Below are 21,618 nucleotides of genomic sequence, written 5' to 3' on the forward strand. Positions count from 1 at the left end.
GCAGTATGGTGATAGTGCTTGAATTGCAATTGTAAATTGTTCATTGATTTACTACATGATGATACCATTGTCCTAAAAATCTCCACCTAGTATTTGGGCTTAGCGAGCCCCACCCAGGTGCTAGGCAGCTGGCCACCGCTCCAATTAGTTCTTAAGCATTTGAAAATTAAGAAAGTGTGTTTGGACATGCTTAGGCGTCCGCCTAACACATCTAAGCGCTTGCCTAAACCCGCCTAGATTGCGACTCTCACTTAAACAATGTCCCACTCTTCCTCATCAGCCCAAACCGGGTCCCACCTGGGGTTGGTCATCTCCAACGAATTGTCCCCCCATAACTCCTTCAAGTCCTCCTCTCTCTAATTTTCTAGGTCCTCTGGAAAATCGAAAAGGTCCTCATAAAAGACATAGCTTTCGTCCTCCTCGTCCTGCCTTCTCCTCACTCTCTTCCCCTGGAGCACCTGAAGGAATAGCTTCATGTTCACCTCGGGTGTATTATCGGCCTCGGGAATATCTTCGCCGGGTCGGATGTACTTGAGTGAATCATCCGCTTCACCGTTATCTGGGCCGCCACCACCTTCATCTCCTTCATACTCGGACGACTCGTCGGAGTCGTCGGATGATGAGAGATTTGCTTTTTCCTCATCTGGGTCGGAATTCGAGTCGGAATTTTGGTTCTTGAGTTGGGATTCAGTGGGTTTGGGCGAGTTTTGGTCCGGCATTGTTAGGGGGTCTGGGGAAGAAGAAGAAGATAAGATAGAGAAGCAGCTGCAGAGACATATAAGGTTTTTGCACCTGTCTTAGCACTTCCCGATGATGGTGGGAACTTCGAGATCTACAGTGATGCGTTTTTGAATGGTCTTGGTTGTGTGTTAATGCAGCATGATAAAGTGATTGCATATGCATCACGACAGCTAAAGTCTCATGAAAAGAACTATCATACTCACGACCTCGAGTTGGCAGCGATAATCTTTGCTTTGAAAATTTGGAGGCACTATCCTTATGGGGAAAAGTGTAAGATCTTCACTGATCATAAGAGCCTTAAGTACATCTTTAATCAGCCGAACCTCAATCTCCGGCAGTGTCGGTGGGTAGAGTTACTCAGTGATTATGACTGCACCATTGAGTATCACCCAGGTCGTGCCAATTCAGTAGTTGATGCTCTTAGTAGGAAGTCTCATGGCCAACTTAATGCTCTTTATACTAGTCGCATTCCTCTTTTGATTGACCTAAGATCCACTGGAGTAGCATTGAAAGAGGGTCGTCGGGGACCCCTAATTGCCAATTTTCAAGTCAGACCGGTTATGTTGGATCGTGTTTTCGAAGCCCAAATGAACAATACAGAATCTCATGAATTGATACAAGCAATGTCAGAGGGGAAAAAGAATGACCTCTGGATTAGAGATCCTGATGGCATGCTTATGCAAGGCGAACGAATGTTTGTATCGAATGTTGAGGAATTAAAGAAAGACATATTGGATGAAGCGCATATCTCTACTTATGCGATGCATCCAGGGAGCACCAAGATGTATTATACCATCCGACACTTCTATTATTGGCCAGGTATGAAAAGAGAGATGCAAAGTATATTAGTCGTTGTGCAATTTGCCAGTAGGTTAAGGCAGAAAGGAAAAAGCTGTTTGGATTGCTGCAACCACTCGCGATACCTCAGTGGAAATGAGAAGATATTACGATGGATTTCGTGTATAAGTTACCTCGTACTTGAAATGGTTACGATGGTATCTGGGTAGTAGTTGATCGACTTACCAAGTCAGCGCACTTTATACCCGTTCGTGAGAATTACTCGTTGAATAGTTGGCCGAACGGTTCGTCTCTGAAGTGGTTAGGTACCACGGAGTCCCAGTTAGTATCATTTCTGACTAGGATCCCAGATTCACTTCAAAATTCTGGGTAGCTTTTCAGAAAGATTTAGGATCGATATTACTCTACAGCACCGCCTATCATCCCCAAACAGATGGGCAGTTAGAGATCCTGACGACATGCTTATGCAAAGCGAACAGATGTTTGTATCGAATGTTGAGGAATTAAAGAAAGACATATTGGATGAAGCGCATATCTCTACTTATGCGATGCATCCAGGGAACACCAAGATGTATCATACCATCCGACACTTCTATTATTGGCCAGGTATGAAAAGAGAGATTGCAGCGTATATTAGTCGTTGTGCAATTTGCCAGCAAGTTAAGGCAGAAAGGATAAAGTTGTTTGGATTGCTGCAACCACTCCCGATACCTCAGTGGAAATGGGAAGATATTACGATGGATTTCGTGTATAAGTTACCTCGTACTTGAAATGGTTACGACGGTATTTGGGTAGTAGTTGATCGACTTACCAAGTCAGCGCACTTCATACCCGTTCGTGAGAATTACTCGTTGAATCAATTGGCCGAACGGTTCGTCTTTGAAGTGGTTAGGTACCACGGAGTCCCAGTTAGTATCATTTTTGACTAGGATCCCATATTCACTTCGAAGTTCTGGGTAGCTTTTCAGGAAGCTTTAGGATCGAGATTACTTTACAGCATCGCCTATCATCCCCAAACAGATGGGCAGTTAGAGAGAACTATCCAGACTTTGGAATATATGTTGAGATCGTCAGTTCTACAGTTTAGAGATGCTTGGCACAAGCGCTTACCATTGATAGAGTTCACGTACAACAACAACTTCCATTCTAGTATTGGTATGGCACCATTTGAAGCGTTGTATGGGAAACTGTGCTGTACTTCACTTTGTTGGTCCAAGGTCGGTGAACGAGTTTTAATAGGTCTTAAGATCATGGAGGAAACGACACAGAACATTCAGGTGATAAAGGCTAACCTGAAAGCAGCCCATGATCGGCAGAAGAGTATCGCCAACAGAGTTTATAAGGTTAGTGATTGGGTATTCTTGAAGTTATCGTCGTGGAAAGGTGTTGTGCGATTCGGAAAGAAAAGGAAACTCAGCCCTAGGTACATCGGACCGTACCAGATCGTTGAACGAGTTGGTGAAGTTGCTTATCGACTTGCCTTGCCACTAGAGTTGGCGAGAGTGCACAATGTGTTTCATGTATCGATGCTACGGAGGTACGTTTCTGATCCGTCACACGTAATCCATCCTCAGCCACTAGAGATCAATCTAGATTTGACCTATGACGAGGTTCCAGTGACTATCCTTGATTGGAAGGATAAGGTTCTTAGAAACAAGACCGTGCGGATGGTGAAGGTTTTATGGAGGAACCAAACAGTGGAGGAAGCCACTTGGGAGACAGAAGAGCGTATGCGAGATATGTATCCACGTCTATTTTATGGCTTTGATAATAGTTAGTATTGAAATTTTGAGGACGAAATTTTTATAAGGGGGTAGATTGTGACGACCCGTCCCTAATTTTCCTATGTAATTTCTCCCCGAGTATGTGTATTGACGATTATGCCCTTATTGGCAAGTGACGTGGACTTATTCTTATCGCTTTCCTTTTTATTTCTCGCTATCGAATTTAAATTGTACACGCTAGTACGAGTAGGCGTAAATTTTAAAGTGTAAAAATATCAACTTCAGATAGATTTCGATTCCCTTTTACTGTAGGAAATCTAAAAACCAATCCTTGAATTCCTTTTAAACCCATCCCGTGCACTTCCCCCTTCATAACTCACTGTCACCTATCCCATCTTTTCTTTATTTTATGTTCCCTCAATCAGAAAAGCATCTATCTCTCTTCTCCCGCTCCCACGCCACATTTCTTCTTCTTCTTGCTCTCTGCAACAACCACAAAACACACCAAAACTCACAAACGTGACAAACCAACTACACCATTGTGATCATCTCAGTCCCACGATCATAACCATGTCCTTGAAATCTGATGTAGACGAGTTTTGAATCACCAACTTTGAAGGTCGACTCGGCGAGTTCAACATATCGATTTTCAGGCCATGCATGGCTTAGGTAAGCCTTGAGAAACCCTTAGAACCTTCATTTCACTTCTATGGGTTGTTATTGATCCTTTGTTTGTGTTTTGAATGTGTGGTTTTACCCAGAAACTCGAGAAGAAGGAGAACATGCCATTTTTCACTTAAGAACCGTGGCCATTTGGTCACTTTCAAACCGTTTTTCTAGTCAACCTCGACCACAACTGGACTTCTTTTGGGTACAAACTTGTTCTCTACATTCCTAACTTCAAAATGGCCTTTGAATCATTAAGTTTGGTTAAGTAAAGAGTTAGAAATTAATGGAAGTTGGGAAGAAAATTTTAGTTTTCTGAAAAATTTCAGCCGTGGTCGTTTAGCCACTTTCAGGCCAAATTTCTGAACAACACGGACTATATTCGAACTTTCTGTAAATTGGCATTGGTAGATCACATTCTTAGCTTTAATTTGGCTCTTGTAGAAGTGAATTTGGTTGGGAATCGAGCTCTTTAGGGGCTCTGGAAGTTGGCCCAAAAATCTGCAAAACTGCAGATTTTCGCAAAGAAGGCGAGTACAGTGTACTCACGGGGGCGCGTAAACAACCACTTTGGGCGGCGCATGGGGGTGCGTCCTGCCTTCGGCCGGCGCGTGGTTGACACGGTGTGTTCGTGTCATCGAGTAGATCGATTTCATATATTTACACCCTAGGTTTGAGCAAACTATGGGGGTTTTATTTAGGTTTCCGTTATGTGCTTTAATTAATGTTATTTAGTTATTTCACATATAGGAGAAACTTATTCCGAGGATTTTCGAGGCCAAGCTAGGCTCGAGGGCTACGACCCAACGACGTACTTGTGAGTGGGCAGTTGTTTTATACCTATATATATTTATAGTTTTCATAAATGCGTATTTACTTCACTTTTACGCCTAACTTGCCTAGTATCATTATTGTGATATAAATTGTGATAAATGCTGCTATATGGTTGTGATATTACTGTCATGGCATTTATACGTACTTGTGTACATGCTCATCTTACTGCACCTGATGTTAGTACTCGCCCCAGGGCCAGGGCCAATCCTTCACGTGTATGTTCACATCCGCACCGTTCGCTCACCTTGGATCCAAGTTTAAGTGCCAGTCTTGTCGGGTAGATTGCATTAGGCGATCCGACTTGTATGTGATGTGCTTTTGCACCAGTCTTCACGTGATCATAGTACTAGAGCGTATTAATTACACCCAGTCCTGTTCATGTCAGAAACCATATGTTCCAACTTGTGTGTCAGCTTAGATGGATAAGCACTTAGTTATATTGATTATCACATGATTATTATTGTGGCATATGATACATCATTTACTTTGCATATTTCTAGTTATATGGCTGATATATTGGATTTCATACTTACGTAGTATGTTTTGAGGAAACTATACTTGTTTTATGGCGAAGGGTTAATATATTCAAAGATAAAGGTTTTCTTATAAGCCTTGTTTTGCTGACCCACTCAACTTTGTTTTTCGCCTCTCCAGGACCTAGATAGCTGTACTCTCTGTGGTACTCGAGGAATCACGGCAGTTATGACATTTCATTCTGTTTAGACGTACAAACTTATCACTATTATGTAATAAGTGTACTTTGGTTGCTTTGACTACTCTTTCGTAGTCTCCCTGTCTATTACGCTCTGAATAATTGTAGTGGGTTCAACCCACGAATTGCGCACTCTTTCACTGTTTAGTTCTAATTAGTTTTAATTTTATCCACTTTTTGCATCACTTACCCTTATGGTTACGTCACCTCACGGTGACGACCAGCATGCTTCGACCCTTCCAGGTCGGGGTGTGTCATCAAACATTTTGATTTAATAAATGGATAAAAAAAACTATGTAAAAATAAGAAATAATAAATGGCAAAAGAATGTATCCATAGTGTTAAAAAAATTGGTACATTTTACAAAAAAATAGGTACATTTCACATATAACAAAGTGGTACATTAATAAAGAAGAATGTGTACATTATAAATAAATTAGGGTACAGATAAAAGATTAAAAAAATTATGAGTACAAATGATTTTTTTAAAAATATAGGTGCTAAAAGAAATTAATACATGGGTACAAAATAAAACTAAAAAGAAAAATACTACAAATTTTAAATAAAATGTTGCAAATTAAAAGTGGGTACAAACTAAAAATATAAATATATGATATAAAGTTTAGGCATAAAACATAAATATACCATATGTAATTTTTCTATCATTGATTAAATATACAATGTCACATGACGGTATACACATGAGTACAAACACAAATAAAACTTTAAAAAATTGGGCACAAAAAGAAACTAATATATGGGTACAAATTAAAAATGAAAAGAAAATTGGTACAAATTAAAAAATATTTACAAATTAAAAATAGGTACAAACTAAAAATAAAAATATATGATAAAAAATTTAGCCATAAAAATATTTAAAATTAATTAATATATTTTATTATTCAAATAATAAAAATATTTTAACACTAAATGAATATATTTAAAAATAAAAATATTTTATTAATCAAATAATTAATTATGTTATTAATACCCAATGACCTTGATCAAAAATTGAAAATGAATAGGATTTTAATCAATTGAGTAACAAAAAGAAGGTTGTGAACCTAATTTTTATTTTTTTTAAAGTATAAATATGCACGTATTTATACCATATATAATAAATTTACTTAAAACTACCTAGGCCCCGCCTAGCTGACTAGGCGTTATGCCCCAGCCCGCCATCTGACTAACGTCTGGCTTCTTTTATAACCTTGATTTTTAAAAATAAAATTGGATCTCTTGAGTTGTTTAGAATTTAATTAGATTATTATACACCCTTGAATTATAATCAAACATTTAGGGTGTAGAAACCAAAATTGCTAAAGAGAAGAGAGGAGGTGCCACTAGATTGGCTCAACTTGATGGAGCTAAAAAGATGCATCCAACTTACTGAAGTTTGAGGGAAAAAGAAGTTGGTTTCTCTTAGTTCACGAGAATTATGAAAATTTGAAGGCTGATTACTTCGTATTATATATTGGGATGGCAATTTTTCCCACGAGTTTGGGTTCCGGCAGACTTCGTCCTTAATGGGTCGGGTATGAATAGAGGTAGATTTTTTTTTTTATCAAATTACCATGTTAACCGAATTGCCAATAACCGAATTGCCAACTGTACTATATTGATTTTGTGTCAAATTTTTTGTGTCACTCAGTAATGGCACGGTAGTGTACCGAATTGAAGTTTTCTGGTACGATATTGATATTCGATATCACGGTATTACTGTACCATACCGAAAATATATTTAGTGTTTAGTACATGAAATATATATGAGTGTCAATTACATGAAAATATGCTGGGATTTGTGTTGGTGTGCTATTGCCTGTGATTTTTACTGTATGGTTGTTGCCTGCAGTTTTTTACTGTCAGTGCTTGCTACCTACTTGCTTCAAGTATGATTAAATCATTTGAAAGGTATGTATTAGTCACAGAGTTATATGATTGTGCAAGTAAAATATGAGATAAGGGCGTAAAAATTGAAAAAAGTGGGTCTTGAATTGAGTTGAGAAAAGAAAAGAAAAAAGATTTTGGCCAAAACAAGTTGTCCAAAATAAAGTGGTAATTATTATTACCATATCATATCAACCGAACTATTTAGCATACCAAACTTCGATAATATTGAAAGTTTGGCACGGTAATAGTAATCGATTTTACAATGTTAAAATTTTAGCATGGTGTTGGGGAGAAGGTGGGGATGGTACTTAAGCCTTTGATCGGAACGCTCCCGGTATATATTAATTACTATTTTTATATAAATTCATATAGGGAATTGTTATTAGCATTTCAAAAATTTCATTATACACCCCAAACTTTCTATATTAGAAAGGAAAAATACACTTGTGAGAAATGTAGAATGAAATTTTTGGAGTACCAATAACACTTCCCTTCATATAAATATACTATATATGTATGTTTTAAAAAGAAAAAAAAAATTATATGAAAGAGTGGCTGGCTTCCTCTAGTTACATTAATTAATTTGGAACTTTTATCTTTTTCTTGGATTGAAATCATATTTATAATTCCTTTGATTTGTGAACTTAAAACATAAAATCAGTTTTTTGATAGGTATTATTTTTTTAAATTGTCATATTATTAGTTGAAGAAAATATATATTTTTGTAATGGGGCGGGCGGGAACCCATTCTGCTGTACAGCAGAAAGTTACTACCTTCCTCTAATATGGGCAGAAAATTATAGAGGATATTAACGAAAAGTTCGCGGTACTGTTTATTTTAACAAAAAATCACATTTTTACACTAAAAAGTCAAATCTGGTACTATTCATTTTACCTTTTGTTTTGTCCTTATCGTTAAAACTCAAAGTTTTCAAATTCTTTTTATTAGTTTTCCTAAAATTATAAGGTAGATTTTCCTTTTATAACGAATTAGATAAATGGAAAGGGAAAAGGCACTGGGGAAGACGAGAGATTTTTCTAATTATTCGGGTTATTCAGGTCCGTATTTTATGTGTCATAATAGAATGAAAAGATGCCAACTTAAATATCCGGTACTTGAAAAAAAAAAATCTGAAAAAAACCCACTTTAGCAACGTTACATTAATTAATTTATTTATTTTATTGTACTTCTTTTTCTTAAGGAAAACTAATGAAAATGGTTTGAAAACTTTGAGTTTTAACAAAAATGACAAAAATGTGTTGTAAGTGAATAATATCATGATTGACTTTTTAGAGTAAAAATGTGATTTTTCTTTAAAATGAACAGTACCAGAGCTTTTCGTTAAAGCTCTTTTTTTTTTTTTTTACCAAGGCACTAATTATGTCTGATAAATATCACTTTACTTAGTGACATTACTCACAATACAACAGAGGATTGAATACTCTATAAAATTGAACATTCAGGTACTAAAAAGATAATTTCATACAGCTACAAATTTAGGCATTAAATACTACGGAGCATTGTAGCCACACCCGATTTTAAGAGATGGTAACAAACTTACGACTTCAAATACAGAGGTAATGCTCAAATCGATTGTGCTAAAAGCTGCTTTTGCAATTACTTTACCTATCTTCAAGAACATACACATGTAGCTGCATTGGATTCTATATTGCAATATACTATGTAGTGTTGGACCAAAACAATTGGGAAGGTGACCACTTTGTCTTTAATGTTCTATCAATTAAATAATGCAGTGTCTAGTTTCTCTTTAGTGGAAACTTTACAAGCAGATATTAAAACCAGAATTTTGCTTCTGTGAGCACATACATATTTATTAAGTGCCGCCAAAGTAGCTACCAGAAGAAAGAACTCAACCGACAACCAAACCAGTTGAAGAGAGAATTAAGAGCTTTCTTTCCGCAGTGCCTTCACGTGAGCTTTGGGACTACAAGTAGTAAAAATCTTGTTTACTTCCCAACTGTGTCTAAATTTACTCAGCCTAAACTTCCTATCTCCTTACCTGTTTGCAAATTAATTGGAAAGTTTATTTAATGCCATTTCCCAAAATCACCTACCAAAGATTGTAAGTTTTCATGGGTTATAATGTAACACGCGTAATCTCAGAAGTAGTACCGGTAGCGGCACTTATACATAATCTCAGAAGTTTATATATAAATCAATCGCAAATAGGACTTAGTACGCACGTGATGTGATTTTATTTCTTCCAGCGTCACTTATTCTTTCTCTACTTTGTAGGAAGGGGTCTCATAGAGAGTTAAGAAGACATACATAAACTTAAATATCCATTATCTACTTTAGATTTAACTGTTACATTATGTAAAAGTAGGATCTGCAATCTGATAACCAGCTCTCCAAAAGTTTCTTAATAAAGGAGATTATGAAAATAACAAGAAATGAAGGCCCCTTGAGTTGAAAATATGAAGAGTATCAAGGCTTATGTTTCTGTGTGTAGATGTAGTCCAAGTGAGCTTCAGCCATTATCCTTGTCTTTGAACAGTCCACATCTTGATCATCACAGTCCTCCACCCCCATAAGCTGCTACAATATAATAACATATCCCAACAAAAAAACAGTGTCAGACATTTATAGTTTCTACTTGAGGAATACCTCTAGCTAGGGTTGAAAAAAGGAACAAGAAGAAGAAGAAAAAGAAAAGAACCTAAACTTACATCCAGTAGTTCAGTGCCTTCCAGTCCTACAAGTGAATCCCCATTAGCCATTTCATTGAGTAGCCCCTTCTCTTGTCCTGTAGAGATGCTGAAGATTTATATATTGCTTAAAAGAAGGGAAGTTAATGAATAATAACTTCTCTTTGTTTAAATTAACAGGAAGAAGAATTTGAATTTCAGATCTTTTTCATTGATGTAATGAATTACACTTACTAAACGAATAGCTATTTGGTGAACAATATTACTAAACTAATAGCTAGTTGGTGTAATGGCACAAATGTTTTACCTTCTTTATTCGCTAAGAGACGGATCGATACTGTTGAGGAGAAAAGAATGAAAAATATGCAGAGAACAAGAACAGCTCCTGATTTGAAGATTTGCTTCATGGCTTCGAATTCAAATATTAGAGAGAGAGAGAGAGAGAGAGAGAGAGAGAGAGAGAGAGAGAGAGAGAAATGAGCTTAAAGATTTGGAACTTGAGGTGGTAGAAGAAGGAAGAAGAGGATGGAGATAAATATACATGCAAAAAGAAAGCAGCAGGCACTCACTCAGCTTCTGTAAGTCAAATAAGTCACATGAAGGACCCCATCTAAACAAGGCCTGCAGTTGCAACACCTCTCCGCTCCACTAAGGTGGGGCCAACCAGCACCATGCTTTTGTGTGACAACACCTCCCCTCTCCACTACTTTGGTATATGATACAGTATATGTGTGTGTGAGAGAGGGCTTTGCTGCTGGTTTGGTCATTGTCTATCCATATGTTTGTCTGCCATATAATGGTCCAAAAGAGCCCAAACACACTAAAAAAATCAATGTTATATTGTGGTTGACAGTGTCCACAAGTCAACCTTTTGGTCAAGCTGACAGCTGCTGCCCATTATTACTAAATTTTATGTAAGGACTTGTATAGACATAACATGATACACACTACAGTAATGTTATGTGTGAAAGAAATGAAAATGTATGTTCTTATTTAATTGGCGTAGGAAGACAGATGATATTGTATTGTGCAAGTCGTTCTCATTTTTCGTGTTGTCTGGTTATATGCTATATGAAGATGAAATGACTTCTTACTAAAAATCCAATGCCTTAAAAGTGCTCCACATCACATATATATATTTAGTGGCATCAGTGATCAGACCATTCCTATATTTCTACCGAGTTTCTATGCTATTTAAACCAATCCCTAGCATATATTTATTGATGATATATGTGCTAGCGCACAATTTGATCACAACTTCGTTTAGTGAACTCTAAATATTTTATTTCGCCTAAGATAAGATGTCTATGTTGACTATGTGATTCATATTCACAACCAAACAATTAGGGCATTAATCAAGTTAATTTTATAATTTAGTCGACAACATAAGTATATTTATCCAGCAACATAAGCATATTTTTAGGAACATAATAATTCTATTACAACTTAAGTCTAACAAGAAATCATTGCTCTATAAAATAATTATATATATATATATATGTATGTATGTATGTATGTATAAATCTATGTCTTTAATCTTGTTGATTATGCAATTTTGATATAAATTATATTTGGGACCGTAATCATTTGTATAGTTTAACAACAAACTATGTGAGCAAATATTAGGGTTTTCATGTACTTATAATTCTACGCATATGTCTAAATTTGATTAAAAAATAAAAAAAAATCAATGTCCTAGAATATAGAACAATTCCAATCTATATGCATGTGGACATTTTGAACAATTTGAACCGTGTGTATCTTTTTTTTATTTTTTTATTTTTTTAATTTTTAAACAGGGAGCTAACGTCTTCGCTACATTAGTCCACTTTTACGATGATCAAGAAAACTCATAAAGATATTTTAACCTCCTCCTAACCGCTATTGTGTTACTCACCAGCACCAGAGAGAGCCATATGTCTTGATTCTTCTTAATAAAGAAAGAAAAACTAATGAAAATGGCTTGAAAAATTTTAGTTTTAATCAAAACCATGTTATAAGTTTTGTTTAATGATTAGTACAAGACCCATATTAAAGTAGTCAAACTAAAAATGACCTAACTATAATAAATTATGATTTGTCGATTTTACCCCTAAATTTTTTAGGCTAAGTTCTAGATTTTCATCGTTAATGGAGTTCATCGTTGAATTGCAAACCTTCTTCTTTTTCTTTGAAACAAAAATATAGATCCTCATGCTATTTAATTTATATTTTGTATTATTTCATTGAAACGTGATCGTTGTTATTATTCATAAAGTATTCGAGGTACTGTTTTTCAATTTTTCTTCGTTAGTGGAGTTCATCGTTTGTTTCTCCAGAAAATAAATTTGAGATCTGCATGTTATTCAATAATAACAACGGGTCACTGTTTCAGGACTGTAAAAATAAACTGTTTCTGGATTTTAAGTAACACTGTTTCTGGAATTTAAGTCATTGTTTCTGGATCCAAATGAAATAGACACATTGTTTCTTAAATGTAAGCTAGAAAAGAAATAGTGAAATTCATTGTATTTGGATTCAAAGCAAAATAAGCATCCTGTTTCTTAAATATAATCAACCAATGTATGAAAGAAAAGAAACAATCAAAGGTTAAAACATAGATTGTTTCTGGAATCTAAGTCAATGTTTCTAGAATTTAAGTCACTGTTTCTGGATTTTGGTTCTTTTCTTTCCAAATACAGTGTTTGTTTGTGCACAGAAAAAATAAACACTGTATCTAATTTTTTTTTCCAAAAACAGTGTTATATTTTGGGTTCTCCAGAAACAGTTTTATGTTTTAGTTCTTTTTTTTTCCTTCCTATTTACAGACGCTTGACATGTACGTATATCACTAGGACCGTAGGTCCTTTTTGGATATGATTGGAATAAAATACTAACACTATAAATTGTTCGTGGTGCAGATAAGAGGATGAGGATGAGGACGATGACGAGGAAGAGGTAGGCAATAGTTTTAGATATTTTTTATTAAACTTTGAGCCATTTTATTTAAATAATATTTTAAGATGATTTTTGGATAAATATTTGTTGGTTGAAACTTTTTTCATTAAAGCTCTTAGTAAAGAAGATTATGCTTTCCTATTGTAAGGTTTGAATCCATCATTTATTGTTTGAACATAAACAATTATCGTAGCAAACGCCATTATTGAGTTTGGGTTCTGTGAATAATAACTTATTCTCTAGGGAACTGAGAACACGATCATCATAACTCATGAAATGATGAAATGTTTGACCAACTTCTGTTATCTAACAATAGCATTGGAAACTCATAATTTTGTTGTTGATAAATTATAACAGATGATACCTGCGTATTCACTCATGAGTATTCACTTTTTGCTTTTGTTTAATGATAAACTAGTACAGGTTTTATTACTTTAAAAAATAATAAACATGTCATTAATTTTTCTTGGATTTCAAAAAAACAAAAAACACATGATATTTTTTTATTAGACCAAATCAGAAGATAAGTAGATAAATTATTCACTAGTGAGTACCTAAGTATTACCATCATATAACCCATTACTGGTTTTAGTGCTTGATTATATTTTCTAATATGTATTAGAACATCTCTAATGCAGAAGAAAATTTGAAATCAAATATGATATTTGAGTCTAATATGAGTTCAAGCCTCTGTTCGGCTATTCAAAGTTGGGTTTTACTGTAAAAGTTGAGTCCACCTCATGCTGTTAAGAAAAATGTTATTAAACCGCGAAAATTTGAGTTATGAATTTAATTAATATGCTTATACCCAAATTGCTAAAACTCAAAATTTGAGTATTGACTTCGATGCCTCTTCTCCGATACAAAGATTCTCAAATTTAAGAACTCTAAATATATGCAAATGATTTTAAGAATATAAAACTCAACACTTTTTGGACAAATATAAGTATAGATTTGAAGTTTAGAGATTGGACGGGTTGGCTAGGGTTTGTATACATTGCAACCGGAACATCGACGTTATAAGTGTGTATTGACTATGCACTTTGCGTCATGTAATGTCGTGTGTCTGATAAAAGTGGTGTGGTGTACTCATCACTTGCATTCAAGTTTGAATTCTCTTCCCCAAAAATTAGTCATTTAGAATATCAATCATATAAATTTATGTGCTCGAAATGCACCTTAGCTACTAGTCACCTATCTAAATGAAATCTTGTTTAAAATGGAACCATAATCACTTCATATTTACCCAAATGTAAGCTACAAACAAAAGCCACCATGTGCTCCAATTATTGGGGCAAACTATTCATACACTATATTATCCTTTTTCTGTAACAACTTTTAAGCCTATCACCTTTTTCCACTATCTTAAAGTTGGAAAAGGTACTCGTCGGATTTTTTTTTCTAAGGATCCAAGAGATCATGTGATTCTAATTGTTCATAGTATATCGTGCAGTCAAAAATCATTTTAAATTTTAAATTTTAAATTAAACATAAATAGTATCTAACGAAAATTGATCGCATGATGTACGATGAACGATCATGATTACAGGATTCTTGAATCCCCAAGAACAGGATCCGGCAAGATCCTTTCCCCTTAAGTTATCAGAATTCAGGCACCGGCATAAGTTGGTCACTTTGTACTTCTGTTTTCGGCTGTTCACATTGACTTCTCCATTCTATTTTACTTTTGATTAATTTTCATGCTGTACTCCTCACAACTTCATGGAAAAGCATGAGACGTATGAAATATAGAGTTGTCTAGCTTCACGGTTAAAAGTTCGGTGTGATTCTAATTTATTTTTACTCTTTTTCTCTGATTGGAAATGACGCTATTGATTTGAAATACCTTGTGATATCTGTTGGATCTCATGCATGGATAAGTCTCTCTTGTGTGGCCGTCCAAACTGCAATGTTTTAATTTTTTAGGCCGCATATAAATCGCTAAGACCATTTGATATAGCTTCAGAGGTTCTCTCTCTTTTTGTGGATGAAGAAAAATTGTGCTTCTTTCACCCTTTGTTTCATGTTATCAAATGCATACTTCTCCACCAGAGACTTTCCACAAAATCAAAGTGCCCTAAACTATGGGATAAATGTTTGATATAATTCAACCCTATAAGAATGATTTTCTAGAGTATGACGGATAACTATTTCACTTCTAGGTTTTATTTTGTAGAGATCGAGATTTTTTTTTTATAGAGGACCGAAACAATCCAGTGTTTCCAACTAAAAAAAGGGTATCACTTACATCCAATGTATTAAAAGGCAGAGACATTGGCGAGGTGTTCCATGGATAGCCCTGCCTAGAAGTGAGACAAAGCCTCACGGGACCTCAATAATTTAATATATATTGTATATATAATTATATATTGAGATTAGAATACTAAAAAACTTGAATTTTGAAACAAATTATGGTGGTTTGGAGAATTTTGAAACAAATTGAGGTATGAGATTGGAGTAAAATTGAAATATAGGATTGGGATTGAGAATTTAGGGTTTGAGGAATTGGGGAATAGTGGAATTGGGGATTGGGTGAAATATAGCAGAGAGAATCGGGTATTGGTTGGTGAAATATACAGAGAAAATGGGATATTGGGTGGTTAAAATAAGAATTGGCAAAGAATAAGGACTGTAGTGATTATAAAAAAAATAAAAAAAATTAGACTTGACAAAAACAACGTCGTTTTGGGCCAAGTCTTTATCAAAAATAAAAAACATTTCTTCTTCCTCGCTCGACTATCTTCTTCGTGAAGACGCCGCTGCAACATAGTTACAGAGCACATAGTTTTTTAGAAAATTTCAGATTTCAAGCAAGATTTTGGATCACGGGAACGTCCAGCCAATGCCTCAGGCACGCCTCATCCGCCTAGGTTCACCCTGATGAAGCCTAGACGAGTTTCTACCCAATCCAAGAAAACGAAGGTGAAATTGCTGAAACCCCACCTCCAAGGTTGCTTAGGCATGCCCTGAGGCGCGTCTTTTAAAACACTGCATACATCCAACAGATTTCGATCACGCATTTTGAACTCAAGATAGATCAAACAAAGAGGTGACCAAATGCTATTAAACCATATGATCATTGGCACTCCAACTTTCAACATTAGTGCAAGTGGTACATTATATATGTGTGTGAATATATAGGGTTTTGGACCTGGCAACCGTTGCATCTTGAGTTCGATACTGTACTCTCCCCCTTACTGTAACATTGAATAGTTTCGAACACTGAATCTAGCCTACTTCTGTTATCCTACCCACCCTAACTACTTGGGTTTCGAACACTGGTACCGCAGAAGTTTGTCATTAATAGTATTTAACCCAAATAATCATAACAAAACTAGCGGTTTAGGCTTTTAGCCCAATTGAGTTTGGGCCATTCCGAACCCAAGAAAACGTTATGACCCTGGTTTCTCTTGTCCAGTTCAACTTGTGGATGGCCCAACATTCCTCTCTTTGTTTCACTTCAAACCCAATAATTTTGCAAAGTTAATTTGTTGGTAGCCTACACAATTTTTTTTCCTTAATTTTTTGATACTAGTTTATATTAGGAGGATGAAAATAAATTAGTATTGAACTAGTCATTTACGACTTACAAATCTAATGTCTTCTACTTACAGAATTAAGAAGAATACCGACATATTTGTTCTTATTTTTCCATGGTTATGACATTCGTTTCCTTTTTATTTATCTTGTGACATGGACAGCCTAACTTGTAGTATATATGTCAAATAAGAACCTTTGAGCTTAAATCACAAAATTAGCAGTAACACATAATATCTTCCCTTAGATATTTTATACTTTAATTAAATATTTATATAAATTATGTGTTGATATACTAAATACAAAACAATCCATACAAGAAGAAGAGAAGGATTTCTTACCTTTTTAAATTGAGCAAATAATAAAACCAAATCAGAAGTCAATCCAGCATTTGGGTTGGTGATTACGTATATGTTTTTGACACCTACTCAATTTTAAACCTACCAAAAAATGTGCAATTGGACCTTTTCCAACCCCGTCACTTGGTATAAATGCACATGTGCTATGCGTGTGTGGTTCCTAAAGGGCATGAAATTTAAAATCCAAAAAAGGGCATTACCGACCAAATTGAAGAAATTTTGAAAATCAACTTAATTTTGTGCCTTTTTAAATGCATTTAAATTTTCTTATTATTTTGTTTTACCGCTTTATGTCTAGAATTAAATTAGATTAAACAACTCATGTTATTTGATTCTTCAACGAAAACAGAGAAGGATTATACAAGATTAATTATTCACAATAGTGGTGTGCGAGGAATTAGACAAAAATGAAACTTGTCTAATCTAATCCTACCATTTTGTAAGGATTGAAAGATACAAGTTTTCTTAATGAGTAATTTTTCTTCAACAGTTAAATCTGTAAAAAATTTTTTTATCTATTTCTTCCTTTAACATCTTTGAAAATAATAAAAAGTGATGTTATTCACACCTCCAGTATCTTATCCCACTCACATTTTGATGAATTTTCTAATTACAACTTTGTCAATTTGTAAAATGACTAGTAAAGACATTATTTATCCTCTTTTGCATTATTTGTTTTTAAAAAAGTTTGGGCATGATAACTCCCACACTCTGTCTAAAGCAAGGTTCTAAAAGACGCTAGGTTTTAGTCGGGCGGCAAGCTGAGGCTTAGCGCCTAGGCGGATTTAAGTAAATCTATTGTATTTTCGTGTAAATAAGTATATGTTTATACTTAAAATATATATAATTTCATCATAAACTAGAAAATAGAATGACATATATATTATGAAGTATTGAAACATAATGAAAACATGGGGAGCAAACATGTAATGTGTGTTGATTTAAGTGTTTAATAAGTTTCTTACAATTTATTAGAAACAATAAAATGCAAAAGGAAAGTTATCTATTTTCTATCCAAGTGAGTTGCAACCTAGACAGGTGTCTAGGCGAGTCTGGGCGGGCTTTCTTAATTTTCAAACACTTAGGCATTAATCGGGACAGTGACTAGCCGCCTATGCGGCGCTAGGCGGAAATTTTTAAAATAGTGGTCTAAAGACGAATCCTAACTCATCTTTTAATCTCCTTTCATTCAGAGAAAGCTAAAAAAGAAAAAAAAAAGGACTTAGAAGATGACTTTTTTTTTTATTGAAGAGGTAGAAGGTGACGCTTCTATGGAAGAGGTAGAAAATTATGTTTCCATGGAAGAGGTAGAAGTATAATTTTGTGTGTGGGTTATTTGAATTTATTGTTGTTGAAGTTTATCCATGAATTTGGATACCTATGTGGTTTTCCATTTGAATTTGCATACCTTGGTGGCTTTGAATTTATATTTGATTTTGCCTACTATATTACAATTAATATTAGCACATATTTTTGCCACCAAAATTTTATTTGAATTCACATACTTGTGTTCTTGAAACCTTTGAAATGATGGATGTTCAAGCAGCAGGTTTAGATACCTGATACTCATGATGTTTTTTCCTTTAGATTGCTCTAATACTATCTCAATAGCAAAGCTATAGCACCACATCCTCCAGATGCATCGGTTACCTTGAGATTTGCAGGGTTTTGTTTTGACGTCAGTGAAGGCTTCACTTGCTCCTTCGACGCTAGGTGCTAGTCGAGCGGCAAGCTGGGGCCTAGTGCCTAGGCGGCTAGATGGATTTAAATAAATCTATTGTATTTTCGTGTAAATAAGTGTCTGTTTATACTTAAAATATATATAATTTCATCAAAAACTAGAAAATAGAATGACATATATATTATGAAGTATTGGAACATAATGAAAACATGGGAAGCAACCATGTAATGTGTGTTTATTTAAGTGTTCAATAAGTCTCTTACAATTTATTGGAAACAATAAAATGCAAAAAGAAAGCTATATATTTTCTATCTAAGTGAGTTGTAACCTAGACAGGTGTCTATGTGAGTTTGGGCGGGCTTTCTTAATTTTCAAATGCCTAGGTATTAATAGGGGCGGTGGCAAGCCGCCTAAGCGGTGCTAGGTGGGGATTTTTAGAATAGTGGTCTAAAGACGAATCCTAACTCATTTTTTCATCTCCTTTCATTCAGAGAAAGCTAAAAAAAAAGAAAAAAAAAAGGACTTAGAAGATGACTTTTTTTTATTGAAGAGGTAGAAGGTGACGCTTCTATGGAAGGGGTAGAAAATTATGTTTCCATTGAAGAGGTTGAAGAATAATTTTGTGTGGAGGTCATTTGAATTTATTGTTGTCAGAAGTTTATCCATGAATTTGGATACCTATGTGGTTTTCCATTTGAATTTGCATACATTGGTGGCTTTGAATTTATATTTGATTTTGCCTACTATATTATGATTAGTATTAGCACATATTTTTGCCACCAAACTTTTCATTTGAATTCGCATACTTGTGTTCTTGAAACCTTTGAAATGATGGATGTTCAAGCGGCAGGTTTAGATACCTGATACTCATGATGTTTTTTCCTTCAGATTGTTCTAATACTATCTCAATAGCAAAGCTATAGCACCACATCCTCCAAATGTATCGATTACTTTGAGATTTGTAGGTTTTAGTTTTGACGTTAGTGAAGACGTCACTTGCTCATTTGACGCTAGGTGCTAGTCGGCCGGCGGGTTAGGGCCTAGCGCCTAGGCGGTTAGGTGGATTTAAACAAATCTATTGTATTTTCGTGTAAATAAATGTTTGTTTATACTTAAAATATATATAATTTCATCATAAATTAGACAATAGAATGACATATATATCATGAAGTATTGGAACATAATGAAAATATGGGGAGCAAACATGTAATGTGTGTTTATTTAAGTGTTCAATAAGTCTCTTACAATTTATTGGAAACAATAAAATGCAAAAGGAAAGTTATATATTTTCTATCTGAGTTGCAACCTAGATAGGTGTCTAGGCAGGTTTGGCCGGGAGTCTTAGCAGTTCTAGATGCAATTTCTTAATTTTCAAACGCCTAGGCATTAATCAGGACGGTGACCAGTCGCCTAGACGGCGTTAGGCGAGAATCTTTAGAATAGTGGTCTAAAGACGAATCCTAAATCATCTTTTCATCTCCTTTCATTAAGAGAAAGCTAAAAAAGAAAAAAAAAGGACTTTAGAAGATGCCTCTTTTTATTGAAGATGTAGAAGGTGACGCTTTTATGGAAGAGATAGAAAATTATGTTTCCATTGAAGAGGTAGAAGAATAATTTTGTGTGTGGGTCATTTGAATTTGTTGTTGTAAAAAAAAAAAAAAAGTTTATCTATGAATTTGGATACCTATGTGGTTTTCCATCTGAATTTGATTACCTTGGTGGTTTTGAATTTATATTTGATTTTGCCTACTGTATTACGATTAGTATTAGCACATATTTTTGTCACCAAACTTTTCATTTGAATTCGCATACTTCACTTGCTCCTTTGACACTCTCATCTCCGTCTTCTCTTCCCTCTGATTCTTGCTCGCTTTTCTTTCTTAATTTTAGTTTTAGTTTTATTTTTTACATGTTTATATATATATATATATATATTTTTTTTTTAGAGAATTTTACAACTTCATATGTATATATAGTAAAGGTTATCTTGAGAATAATAATGAGTGGGGAAATATCATTTTAATTATTTAACTTTTCAAAATGGTAGGTGAGATTATAATGCGAGTGAAGAAATAAGACAACGAGATGAGTTTAGCAGCTCTCATAATAAATTACTTAATTCAATCTACTCTAAAACACCAAACGAGCAATTAGACATTGAGGGAAAAGGATTCAGCCATAATAATCGTTCATCGTACATCGTACGGTTAGTTTTCGTTAAGTAATATTTATATTTAATTTTAAATTTTAAATTTTAAATTTCAAATAATTTCTGATTACACGATATACGATAAACAAACATGATCATAGAATCTTTTGGATCCCTAGAAAAAGAATCGGACTAGAATCCTTGCAATCCTTGTCAAGGGGAGCTCGTTCCTACTTGACAATGACTTGTAGATGACTATTAGGAATTTGTAGAGACCAAATACAAATCAAGAAAATTAGCTATACTAAGCGAGACATCTCACGTATGCGTGATTATATTATTCAATTTCCTAAATAAATACTCAATATGTTTAAATAGAGAAAGCTAATTATTGAGAAATTATTGATGCAATATGGGGCCCAAGACCAATATGGCCCACTCCATGTCAGGAAATACCAATGGATGTTAGGGAAAAAAGAAAATTTTAGTTGTGACGGGAATATGGATGGTATATCACGTGTTTTTATGCAAATGTTGAAAAATTTTAATTTTTAAATTATTAATCTTTTAACACACATAACTCATCATATCTATAGGAACAAATAATGTATCATCTCGTGTGACGGTTACACTAAAAAATCTCTTCACATAAACGTGGGGAGGGCGTCAGGGTGAAAGCGAAGTGAAGTGGCTATCAACCACTTGTTAGCAAGCAAAGCTACCAAAACACAAATTGCAGACTGCTCCACCTACCACAACCCATTTTCTCCACCATGCCCCTGCTCATCCAACCAAACTCTCTCTCTCATTATTATATATATATATATAATATTCGTCACTCAATAATATGATCTAATATTATTTATCTTTACTTGTAAGTGGAAGATTATGTTTGATTCTTGCTAAAAGTGACTATGAAT

At 34.6% G+C, this 21,618-nt stretch overlaps 2 protein-coding genes across 3 annotated transcripts; one reads left to right on the forward strand and one right to left on the reverse strand.

Annotated features, from left to right (window-relative positions):
- The first annotated feature begins 2,696 nt into the window (after positions 1-2,696).
- LOC126616997 (uncharacterized) lies at positions 2,697-3,317 on the forward strand. Its single transcript, XM_050285089.1, has one exon. The coding sequence runs from the start codon at positions 2,697-2,699 to the stop codon at positions 3,315-3,317; it is 621 nt and encodes a 206-aa protein (XP_050141046.1).
- Positions 3,318-9,652: 6,335 nt separating this feature from the next.
- On the reverse strand, positions 9,653-10,613 carry LOC126614599 (putative phytosulfokines 6). 2 transcript variants are annotated; one of them, XM_050282246.1, is made up of 3 exons: positions 10,343-10,613; positions 10,057-10,133; positions 9,653-9,925 (listed from the first exon to the last, which is right to left on the reverse strand). In XM_050282246.1, the coding sequence occupies exons 1-3, from the start codon at positions 10,440-10,442 to the stop codon at positions 9,815-9,817; spliced, it is 288 nt and encodes a 95-aa protein (XP_050138203.1). In that variant the 5' UTR covers positions 10,443-10,613; the 3' UTR covers positions 9,653-9,814. The 2 variants fall into 2 exon arrangements, with proteins under 2 accessions (XP_050138203.1, XP_050138205.1); XM_050282248.1 differs by having other exon boundaries at positions 9,653-9,922; positions 10,343-10,603.
- Between the last annotated feature and the right edge of the window lie 11,005 nt (positions 10,614-21,618).

Source organism: Malus sylvestris, chromosome 3 (assembly GCF_916048215.2).
Source record: "Malus sylvestris chromosome 3, drMalSylv7.2, whole genome shotgun sequence".
NCBI lineage: Eukaryota > Viridiplantae > Streptophyta > Magnoliopsida > Rosales > Rosaceae > Malus > Malus sylvestris.